Source organism: Colias croceus, chromosome 23 (genome assembly GCF_905220415.1).
Source record: "Colias croceus chromosome 23, ilColCroc2.1".
Classification (NCBI taxonomy): Eukaryota; Metazoa; Arthropoda; class Insecta; order Lepidoptera; family Pieridae; genus Colias; species Colias croceus.
This window is the reverse complement of record NC_059559.1, coordinates 7,467,074-7,479,525: the sequence shown is the minus strand read 5'-3', so window position 1 is coordinate 7,479,525 and position 12,452 is coordinate 7,467,074. Positions and strand designations below refer to the sequence as shown.

The following is a 12,452-nucleotide window of genomic DNA, read 5'->3' as shown; positions in this document are numbered from 1 at the left end:
GAGAGGACATGTTGCTCGGCGCTCTCCTGTGGACCTATGCTGTTCATAGTAAAAGGATAGCGCAAGCCGCGATCTATCGTAATAGATCGCGGAGATTTTGACTTGCGTTAAATTGAATAAGCCCTCTTAAAATCCTTATTTAAGTTCTCCATATTTAACTTTTTGAAGTGAAACTTCTTTAGGCGTGTTGAGAGTAAAATTTCAAGGTCGCGTCATTGCAATACCGTCACGTCATCGAGTAAGGCTACGATTTTGGTATCTTTGAATCTTGCTAAAGAAGTTTCACTTTTGACACGTGTGCTCGAACATGCTTTTTTTATTTAAGAGTGCATAATAATGTGTTAATTAAAGTGTACTTTACACTAGACGCACTTTAATGTTCACTAAAACACTAACTCTAAGTGTCACTAACTTTAAAACACGTTTCATAACATCGAAATATCAAAAAATGCAATACACAAAATGTATCTTGAGAGAAAAGAAAACTATTTTCATATAAAGACTCGGAAAAATAAGATTTTCTACCATTTTTTAGTAGAATACAGTAGAAATACGCACAGAGTAACAATAAAACGACATTATAGTTTAGTATCACGCGAAATTGTAGTATCACTACTTGCTAATTTATGAATAGATCAACTGGTTCTTTTTAATCATAGTTTTTTCATATTTAAATCGATTTTCTTAATGTTTTATTTGCGTGTATTATTACAAGTTAGAAACGTAGGTTAGTATTAAGTAGTCAGCGTAAGTATGTATAGTCTGTGATATTATGGTAATTTAATTAGAAAATGTCAAAAATGGTCAATTACAGTCAGTTTATAATCGGCTATCATTCCAAGGAGAATACTGAGAGAGGAACGAAGTACCGTCAGTGAGAGTCAGTATTTAGTAGTGCTGGACAACTAGACATTTACCAAAGGACTATATTGCGATACCAGCCCCATATATGCCCATATCGCACCTTCGGTAGAACAAGGGCACAATTACAGTTTTTGCAATTTTACAGGAGAGCCATTTTAAGATATTTGTAGTACTTAATGTGGTCTAGCTATGATAATAATTTTTTTATGGTTGTTCTGCTTTGTATGACATAAACTATATACTATATTCTTTTAGGTGTATCCTTTACAAATATTAAAAACTGCTAGTTTTTTTTTTAATAATATTTTTTTCTTAAGTAGGTGTACATTTGTGCCCTTGTTCCACCAACAAGAAAATTAATTTGTAAATATGGCCATATCTAAAGCTTTAAGTTAATAATTTTGGAATGATAATAACGTGTTTTTTTGTATAAATGTTTTATTTTCTTAAACACTTTAGAAAGCCGCAGTACTTTATCACAAAAATAGAGATCAAAACTTACTAATCAGCCATTACACATCTTCAACAATCTGAAACTATTATGTTTCCTAGCAAAATTCTTTGGAATCGCTTTAAAAATTGGAATAATATTATATTAAGATAACAGAACAAGAAAGAATCATAATTCAATTCCTTGACATTAAATAATTCCTCCTTTTTCGAGGCATTTTTTATAAGGCTTATGTATTCTGCCGGAGTGCATATTGATATTGGGCCAGCTTTTTTTGCACGTTTTACATTCCAGAATGGACGGCATCGGCTTTATGCTGGGTCCCCTAATTTATGTATGATCGATTTTATAGGCAATGTGTTCACAGCAAAATAATACATTCCAAAAACAAATTTGAAAAAGAAAAATAATTATTTACGAATAAATATCTTACTAATATTATTATTTATTATGTAAACTCGAAAGTTTTTGAGGATAGATTTGTGGGTGTTTGTTGTATTTTGATTGGCAGTCCTATCGTTTAAATTTCTAAAAAACTAACTTGTTTTTTTGCTCTCTACAGCAATTATCGGAATAAAATGTTACTTTTAAGACCATGGAGTATAACAAATCTTGGACAGACAAGGGCACAATTGTCTGAACGACTTTGTCCTCCCAATTTTTAAATCGTAAACTAGGCATAAGTGTGACAGATATGGCCTTGTCGTTCCAGAAATCAAAAACATTATAGGGCATATTTACATAAACGACGTTAGCGCTCCAAGTGACAGCTAGCTCAGTCCCCGCCGATGGCACAACTAACCAATGAGACTTTGTCTCGCCAAGAGAGAAACAAAATAGCGCCAAAATGACAACGCCATTATTTCAATCTGGCTGTTTTTTGTAGGAATTAAACGAATGTCTTTGTCCCTCCAGTTGAAAGGGCCTTTTTAAAGCATTTCTGCATATTTAAGTCATTTTGGCAATTTTTGACAATTATGCCCTTGTTCTACCGAAGGTGCGATATAGTCACATATAGTCACGTATAGTCTCTTATAGTCACGTATATACCCATATAGTCACGCATAGTCACGTATAGTCACTTATAGTCATTCATAGTCACGTATAGTCACCGTTAGTCACGTACAGTCACCGTTAGTCAGTGGTACAGGTCGCGCTCGAGGCGTCGCACGCGCACGCGCTGCCTGTAGTGGTACTCCTTGAGGTACGCGCGGAGACGCCCGGGGAGGGGGAGCTGCTCCACACCTGTGGGGGGAGGGGGGGATGGTTAGTACTAATCTATACTAATATTATAAAGCTGATGAGTTTGTTTTTTTGTTTGTTTGAACGCGTTAATCTCAGGAACTACTGGTCCTATTTGAAAAATTATTTCGGTGTTATATAGCCTATTTATCGAGGAAGGCTATAGGTGATCATTACAACCCATGTAACAGGTTTCAATGGGGCTAGATGAAAAGTACCTAAAGGCTAAAATACTTGAGATACCAAATTTTGCTGAAAGGAAACATTCCTCTATTTTTGCATGCGACTATGTGTATAATATATATACTTTTCTCTGTGCGCGTGTGTCTGTATTTTTCTGTCTACATTTATATATGTATGTGTGTGTGTGTGTGTGTGTGTGTGTGTGTGTGCGCGCGTGTGTGTGTGTGTGTACAACTCACCGTCATAGTTGGTGTGCGACACGATGACGGCCCGCGCGAGCTGCTGCAGCGAGAAGGGCGCGGTTCGCGGTAAGGGCGCCGTTAGCATCGGCTCGAAGAACATCACGCACGCGGGGTCCTACACACAAGGGATATAAACATTGAGATATACATATGGAGACGACACCGCCTACATCACTTATGTTCCGCTCAAAATGCGCCATATGGCTTAACTGCACGCTCATTTTTTATTTGTTTTAAAGTGAAACGCATCAAATGTGCCTTCGTGTGTATTACGATATTGCACAAATAATACGGAAATGTGCAAAGGAATAACTTTCATCGGTAAGTACCTAACTAGATAATAATTTTTAAAACTTAGTTAGAGCAAAAAAATGGCGCACAGATTTTGTTCGTGGTGTCTCCTCCATACGTAGCAATATTATCTCAATGGATATAAATTAATTATTAGAGTGAGTACTGCGAATAAGTTTTAAGTTTAAGCAAAATTAGTTGACCTATACGTAAATCTATGTTATTTTAAAATTTGACTGATTTCTTGCAGTGGTTTTGTATGAAATAGTTTAGCCACCCAACACTTGACTGATTATTCCGTCTTAAAATTGAAAAATACACAGTCCGGTCGTCAGAATAGTCTGGTCAAGTGGTCACTAAAGTTTTCGTAATTTTCTTGATTTGTCTGCGGACCTCCAAGGGTCTGCCGGCCCCAGGTTGGGAAAGGCTGGTGGATGTAAGCACTTATGTGTCGGTAGTGTTGTATGTACTTGAAATAAGTATCTGTATATTGTGTAAGTAAGTAAGTAAATAAGTAAGTAATAAACCTTATAGTGCTCGATGAGGCCGGTGACGGTGGGCGCCGCGAACACGGCCGGGTCGTGGCAGTCAAAGCTGAACCGGTGCCGATAGTGTTCTATGCGCGCGTGTAGCGAGCGACCGTACTTGCGGAACGACACAGAGAACAGGTGCTCCTCTTGCGCAGAGTCGCGCAGCAGGAACGTGCCTGAAGAAGAATATAATATTGAGATACTAATCAGGCCAGAGACATAACACACACACACCCCCAAGTGCCTGCTAGAGAATATCATGTGAGATAGACTAGGCAGGCAAGCCAATTTCATCCTTAAAATTAAGATTTTTTAATTTATTTTAAGAAGCATGTGTGTACCGAGCACACAAGCACACAAGAAAAGAAACTACTTTGGCAAAATTCAAACATAAATAATCGTCGCCTTACGTGACGGTATTGCCATGACGCGATCTTGAAATTTAACTTCCAACGCGCCGAACTAATTTTCACTTCAAACAACATTTTTTTTTTTCAATTTATTTACGTTTCAAAACTGAAACCAAACCACTGGTTTCAAGGGTAACAATGTTTACACTAACATCCTGTATATAGAGATTGATCTTATTCTGTGCTAAGATTAATTAAAAAAAATATTAATTTAAAAAAATCGATCACGAGACGGGATTCGAACCCGTGTCTTTCCACCAATCCAGGGCGGACGCTTGACCAATTCGGCCACCCGTGGTCCCATTATAGCATTTTATTCTTCAAATTTATATTTATAAACCATTTGAATGCCTAAAAACCAAAATATCATATTCTGAAACAATCATAATAATGGATTACCTTCGGGTTTATTATCGAGCAAGCGTTCAGCCTCGTAGCGGTCCATCTTGCCCCAGTAGAACGAGCAGGCCGTGATCTCTTGCAGGTCCGGCACTAGACAGTGCTTGTAGTCCACCTGTAAGCGACACATATACTTTATTTATTATTTCTAGTACAAAAAATTTAAAAAATAAGAAATTTGAAGTAAGCTGTTTACTTCAAACTACCTGTTACCTACATTGATTCGCTCCTATTGGTTCTTATAATATACTAGCTTTCCACCCGCGGCATCGCCCGCGCAGTTAAAGAAAAACCCGCATAGTTCCCGTTCCCGTGGGATTTCCGGGATAAAACCTATCCTCCTTTCTCGGGTATCAAAATATCTCCATACCAAATTTCATGAAAATTGGTTCAGTAGTTAAGGCGTGATTAAGTAACAGACAGACAGAGTTACTTTCGCATTTATAATATTAATAAGTATGGATTACCTGTGTATGCACTTTAGTGTGTGCGTTTGCAGGCAACGAGTGCTGTAACGATGGGGCCCGTAAGAGCAGAGCGCGTAGTTCACTGCCGCACACCACCTGCAATTATTCATTCATAAATAAATATATATAACTAGCATTCCGCCCGCGGCTTCGCCCTAGTTTTCAAAGAAAAACCTATGTCCTTTCTCGGGTATCAAAATATCTCTATACCAAATTTCATGCAAATTGATTCAGTAGTTAAGGCGTGATTGAGTAACAGACAGACAGACAGAATTACTTTCGCATTTATAATATTAGTATGGATTTATTAATTTTTCATGTTAGTTATTAAAAAAAATGGAGTATGTAATGTTTTTACAATACTTACTAAATACTTTTTTACATTCACAGTACATAATATTACTATAACACAAGTTTCATACTTTTTCATGGCTTCCGCCTTACCACAATTATTTTTCAAAAGAACAATAATTGCTCTTGTTAAATTATTGTTTGAATAATTTTCTGACCAATAATAAATAAAAAAAACTCTTCCAAATATACAAACAAAATTTATATTTATTTTTTTGTATATTTTATTTTAATCAAAAAAGGAAACACGGGAATCGAACCTGAAACCGCCTGATGGATCCATCATTGCTCTGCACCAATTCATTGCCCCTCGCATCTGGGGGGAGATCGCCTTCACTGAAATTGAGCGTAAAAAAGACATTTAGTGATAAAAAATAATAAAAAACACACACACAAATATAAAAATTAAACTTGAAATAATAAGAATGTAATGGAATAAAAAAAAATGTTGTGTGGTTTTATGAAACCACGGTAAAAGTGAAAATTTTTCACACTATAGACATTTAAAATAAAAATTATCGTATTTGTACGATAATTATCGTACGTATCGTGCGTCACGCGACATGCGCTACACAGACCAAAAAGTTTGAGACGATGTAATAAAAGTTTCACTTTAAAAAGAATATAATATTTTGATTTTTAGCCCAAAAAAACATTTTTATTAGTAGGTATAAAAAACTTTATAAAACTACATTACATATTATAGTTATTTTACAAATATCAAATGCACACATACAAACCATAAACTAAGTTTAAGTGACATATTTAACTTAAATAACTTAATTTAGTTTAAAATGAAAACTCACGTGCGCGGTGCGACGGAGAGCACATAAACCTCAGCCGTCGGTTCCACATCCTCTATATTTGTATCACCATCTGAAAATAATGATCCTAAATAAATTGAAAAACTTGCCGATAAAAAAATGTTTGAAAAATTGACAATTTTTTTGGGAACAGACATGTGAACGGTTGGATATCTATATATATAAAACTCAAAGGTGACTGATATAGTGATCTATCAACGCACAGCCCAAACCACTGGACATATCAGGCTGAAATTTGGCATGCAGGTAGATGTCATAACATAGGCGTCCTCTGAGATAGGATTTTAGAAAATTCATCCTCTAAAGGGGTAAAATAGGGGATGAAAACTTATACCATGAAAATTTATCTTTTCCACGCAAGCGAAGCTGCGGGCAACTTCTAGTTAGACATAATTAAAGAAAGTCGTTTTAAAATGAAAACTCAAAAACATTAGTTCCTCAACTAGACATATTTTTAATCGTCACAATGCATAGATTAATATTTACCACATCAGACTTGTATGGAAAAATACTAATAAAATCTGGATTAGGAAGCTAGGCTTCTTCTAAAAACTAGTTAATCCATACTAATATTATAAATGCGGAAGTAACTCTGTCTGTCTGTTACTCAATCACGCCTTAACTACTGAACCAATTTGCATGAAATTTGGCATAGAGATATTTTGATACCCGAGAAAGGACATAGGCTACTTTTTACCCCGGGAAATAGGTTAGGTTTTATCCCGGAAATCCCACGGGAACGGGAAATATGCGGGTTTCTCTTTGACTGCGCGGGCGATGCCGCGGGCGGAAAGCTAGTTTTAAATAATTACAATATTTACCAGTATTTATGACAATAGATTCCAACTCCCGCCTCAGGTCACGCGCGCCCAGCGTCAATACTGCCGCTAATCTGAAACACGAATAGATTTGAATAATAACATAATAATCTACACATTTTAATCAAATATACAATTAGAATTTGATCACTATTATCAAGTTTTATAATTATAATTACAATATGTATTGGGAAGATTCTTGACTTTATTTATTTTAATAACTCAGGCCCCGGAATCACAGACACAATAGAAAATCTATTGTGTCTTGGATCGATCGGGCCGCTTGGGGCTCAATGGGTTAAATACTCTTTAGATGTTCTCGACAAGTCCACAACGAAATTGTCTAATAAGTTAATAACATAAAACAAAGGATATAATTTTTTTTCTAGTGCTTAAAAATTCCGTACCGAAACAGCAAAACGGGACCCTAATATTGAGACTTTGTTGTCTGTCTGTCTTCAGGCTGTATCTTATAAACCGTGATAGCTAGAAAGCTGAAATTTTCACAAATGATGTATTTCCGTTGCCACTATAACAACAAATACTAAAAATTAAAATATGTTTATTAAGGGGCGTCCTCATAGTACGGAACCTTTCGTGCGCGAGTCCGACTCGAACTTGGCCGGTTTTTAGTCGCGTCACACGCCGAAAACATAGCGTGTGATATTAATTTAGTATTTAAGTAGTTTTAAGTTATATTAAGATCTTTAACTGTAACTACGTATTTTGTAGCCTGAAATAAATCCTACTAATATTGTAAATGCGAAAGTTTGTATGGATGTATGGATGTTTGTTACTCTTTCACGTAAAAACTACGGAACCGATTACAATGAAATTTAGCACACATATAGAGGGTAACTTGGATTAACACATAGGATAGTTTTTATCCCGGAAATCCCACGGGAACGGGAACTATGCGGGTTTTCCTTTGCAAACGCGGGCGAAGCCGCGGGCGGAACTCTAGTAAATAAATTTTTTTTTTTTTTTATGCTATAGGATAGCAACCGAGCAGACGCGTCGCCTGGTGTTAAGCGATACACGCCGCCCATAAGCATCCACTCCACTGGGAAGTGGATGTGTTGCTATCCTCAAAGGGATTTGGAAGGATTTAGGGAGAAGGGGCGAGGATGGGAGGGCATGAGGATAGGGAAGGAGAGGATGGGTAGGGGATGGGAAGGGATGTGGGCCTCCGGACCCCTAGTAAATAAATAAATAAATTAATGAATGTCATCACTGACCGGTCGTCGTTGCACGCGTCGCTAACGCGCCTGTACGCGGTGCACACGCACGCGGCGCGTCGCCAGCGCCGCCGCCGGCACGAGCACTGCCGACCGCTCCATCTGTTATATATAATTATCTGTTTATTTGACACCCTAATGTTCCACACTAAAAACAATTACAATCTATGTATATAAAACTCAAAGGTGACTGATATAGTGATCTATCAACCGGAGCCCAAACCACTGGACGTACCATGAAAATTTATCTTTTCCACGCAAGCGAAGCTGCGGGCAACAGCTAGTTATATAATATGGAGATTACAGTACACAGTACATAACAATATTATATTTGTTGCACAAAAAACTAACACAGATTCACAAAAAGAATATAAACAAGAGAAAAAACGGGGTCTTGTCGCTATGTAGCCCAATCTTCCAGATTACCAATGAAGGATGAAATAAGTTCACTCATGTTAGCAAAAATTAATTCACTCGTGTAAAACATCACCCATCCATTTTACTAACTCATTTTTATTTTTTATGTAATTAAGAACTAAGAAAAGAAAATTATTAATGTAAATAACAATTACAAAATTAATAGATGCTTTATGTCCTGGAGACCATACAGTAAAAAAGTGAAAAGATTTAAGGTCTCTTTCTCGTTCACGACATTGACGTCTAATCGTACGTGCATTAGTGTGCCGTTTTTGAAGTTTGAATGTTATGTTGGTAAACTATCTACATCTTTTCACTTATAAGTTATTACATTGCCTGGAACTATCACACTTTATAAACAAAATACGGGTAGCTAAACCAACCCTCACCTATCGGTAACAGCGCTGACGTATCTGTGCACGCTGCTCGGCGACTCGACGTAGCGTCGCCGCTCCCACGCGCCGCAGCCGCACGTGCATTCGCCGCCTGGAATCGATACATAAATAATATCACTACATAGTATAAACCGTCACTTTCTATAAATTTATAAGGAATAGAAAAAATTCGATCACGAGGTGGGACTCGAACCCGCATCCTGTTTCGTGTTGGTTGAGATGGTTGTTAATCATCCCAATAGATGGCGCGCGGTGTGTACCTTAGACACATAAAACTGAAAGAATAGAATAAATTCGATCGCTATGGCGGGTCACGAGCTGCCGTGTTGGTCAAGCATCTGCCCCGTATTGGTGTGAAATGATGCGGGTTCGAGTCCCGCCTTGTGATCGAATTTTTTCTATTCTTTATAAATTTATATTCTTTTTATACTTTCGTTTTAAAAGCTGATAATATGTAATAACATTATATACTCACTCTTTCTTGATGTCTGCTGCCCCATTGTATCTGTGATCTAGGCACTATGAGCAGTTTGACCAGCAAACTACCATCTGGAAGGGAAAATTGTTATTTAGAGATTCATTCATAAAGTATGGGTTCATTTTTGTTAATTAATGTTTACCAGATATTGATTACATTTTAACCCATTGAGCCCCGAGCGGCCCGATCGGTCCACGACACAATAGATTTCCTATTGTGTCTGTGATTCCGGGGGCTGAGTTATTAAATGATAAATACTGTTTCTTCTAAATCTATCTTCTATCTATAGATATACTACTAATATATGTATGACTGTATCAAAATCATCAAAACGACTAACTATACTAATTACCTGGGTTGCTTAATTAAATTTAAAAAAGCATGCTTCATTTTTCTAATTTACAAGCATGCTTCTAAAAGGATAAATTGCAACATGAATTATTACATATTTGTATAACTACAATTCATGCAGCATTTTCTTTAAGCTGATCTTAAAGGGCTGACAGACGTACGAGTAAGTACGTGAACTTGTGGCTCGACGACCTTTTTCGCTCGTGTGTCACCCCAAGTACGCGTACTTAAAAACCGTCGAGTAAGTTCGTTGACGATCCAACATGTTTGAAATTTTACTCGAAGCCCGCCTTGGCTCGCACGTCTGTCACCGCCGCGAGCCGAGTAAGTACGCGAACTTTAAAACCGCGACTTTAAAGTTCGTACGTCTATCAGCCCTTTTATAATTCTAGCATGCGGTATTATACAGCATATATCCTTCCTCAATAAAAGGACTATCTACACTGAAAATATTTTTCAATTTGAGGTAGTACATATACTTTTTGCAATCATTATGTTTAAACAAACTACATATTTATAATGTAAACAAATATAAATGCATTCAGCCTAACCATTACTTGCACAAAAAAATCTCCCTCTTACAAAACACTTAAAGAAAAAGATTATTCACTTAAACGTAACAAATCTATACTAATATTATAACGCTGAAGAGTTTGTTTGTTTGAAAGCGCTAATCTCAGGAACTACCGGTCCGATTTGAAAAATTTTTACAGTGTTAGATAGCCCATTTATCGAGGAAGGCTATAGCCTATAATATATCATCTCGCTAAGACCAATAGGACTAGAGCACTGTGGGTAAAACCAACAAATATAAATTAAACACAACCATTGCACATACAAACTCTCACAAATTACTCACATTGAAACGTGACTCATAAACTATAAGCATCAATTAAAATGATTCAACGAGACAATGTTTCATTAACTAAAACTGTATCTAATTGTGAGACAAGCGAATTAATGGTTATAAGAGCGGCTATACACTATACAGCGCTTGAAGCAATTGAGGCTGACTGCTTAAAGTCGCAACTGCGTGGTGACCTATTGTTATCCATTTACTACCGTACACATGACTGTTCGAGCAGTCCCGACCACTTCAAGCCATCAACTGCGTGGTTGGTAGCGCAATGCGGTTAAAACCGCGGGGCATAGTTAGTGAGTGATGAGTAGACAATTCATAAAATAATATTACCAACTTTTAGAATTGTAGCTAGGAATAGTACGCTAGAAAATCGTCGAGGAAATTCATAGGTTCTTCTCTCGCTAAAAAATACATAATCATAAGGTAATTAAAATTTAAAAGAAGGTAAGAGCAGTTCTCAAATAAATATATTTGAGCATGACGATAGTAAACACAATACAATCTAAATAAAAGAATGAATGGTAGATAATACCTTATCTGAAAAATTTACCTCATTTTTTTATTTACCTATCAGTTACCTATCTATCTGTCGTGAGCCTCGGAGGAAATAAGAAAACTTCGACAGGTTTTGACAAGTTCATTAACCTTTTGTAAACAAAAAAGGTTTATCCATGACGGGTAAATAAATAATAACAGGCTTCAATTTATAACCATTTACAGTAAAAATAAATAACACTAATGGTTATAGCGGAGAAGCACGGGGGTGTGAAATTGAAATAGAAAAAATAAACAAATCGAGTTATGCGTCCGCCATCTTGAAAAAGTTCCATGCATGATCTAATTCCTACATTTATTAAATTCATTCATTCAAAAAAGTACTCACGTCTAATTAAGTTATATTTTAGTAACTTGTGTCGTTTTCGCAACTATCCCTTGTATCTATTTCGATATTCGGCTAGACATAAACTTTCACTATATGTAAGTTCACTGCACATTTAAAACTTTACGTTTACACACCACATTGCAATCTTATTTACAAAACTTAAAAACAACACTTAACATAACTTATTTACAACAAATTATTTAGTTTTAATATAAATCACACAACCAAAATACGCAATTACTTTGTCGGTGTGACATTTTGTTTTTGATTCTGTCTGATTGTCTGATTCTGTCCATTCTTGATGTCTTCAGTTTCGTTTTACGGCTGACTTTATCCGATAGAAAATTATAAATGAATGCTGAATTCTAATTTTATAATTATTCAAATCAAAAAGAAATTGATAAGCTTAGAAATAATTATTTATAGAATCTGGTTAATATTGGCGCGATATCCGTAGAATTTGTACATGAGGCCTAATTTAAATTACGAAATTATTAACGTGAAGTAAATTTTCAGGAGTAATAGCTGATGTAAACGTACTATTACGTACAGGGTGTAAAAAAAAATAGTAATATACTGAAACTGGGAGGTAGAGGACCTAGAGGGCTATCCGAGTTAATGGCGCAATTTGGAGGAAGTTCAGCAGAAGAACTCATTAAAAATAATAAAGTGAATTCAGGCGTTTTAAAGACAACTCTTTCCGGTGATGTCGCACTTGCATTGAGCAAAAGGGGTCGTTTTAAATTTTTTTTGTAA

The 12,452-nt window shown here is 36.3% G+C and overlaps 1 protein-coding gene across 1 annotated transcript; it reads right to left on the bottom strand.

The window, feature by feature from the left end:
- Positions 1 to 2,325: 2,325 nt before the first annotated feature.
- On the bottom strand, positions 2,326 to 11,981 carry LOC123702230 (suppressor of cytokine signaling 5-like). Its single transcript, XM_045649926.1, has 12 exons — positions 11,697 to 11,981; positions 9,598 to 9,671; positions 9,117 to 9,213; positions 8,311 to 8,412; positions 7,076 to 7,146; positions 6,237 to 6,306; positions 5,691 to 5,766; positions 5,080 to 5,175; positions 4,613 to 4,727; positions 3,801 to 3,979; positions 2,980 to 3,097; positions 2,326 to 2,560 (listed from the first exon to the last, which is right to left on the bottom strand). Exons 2-12 carry the CDS (start codon positions 9,620 to 9,622, stop codon positions 2,454 to 2,456), a joined length of 1,056 nt encoding a protein of 351 aa, XP_045505882.1. The 5' UTR covers positions 9,623 to 9,671; positions 11,697 to 11,981; the 3' UTR covers positions 2,326 to 2,453.
- Between the last annotated feature and the right edge of the window lie 471 nt (positions 11,982 to 12,452).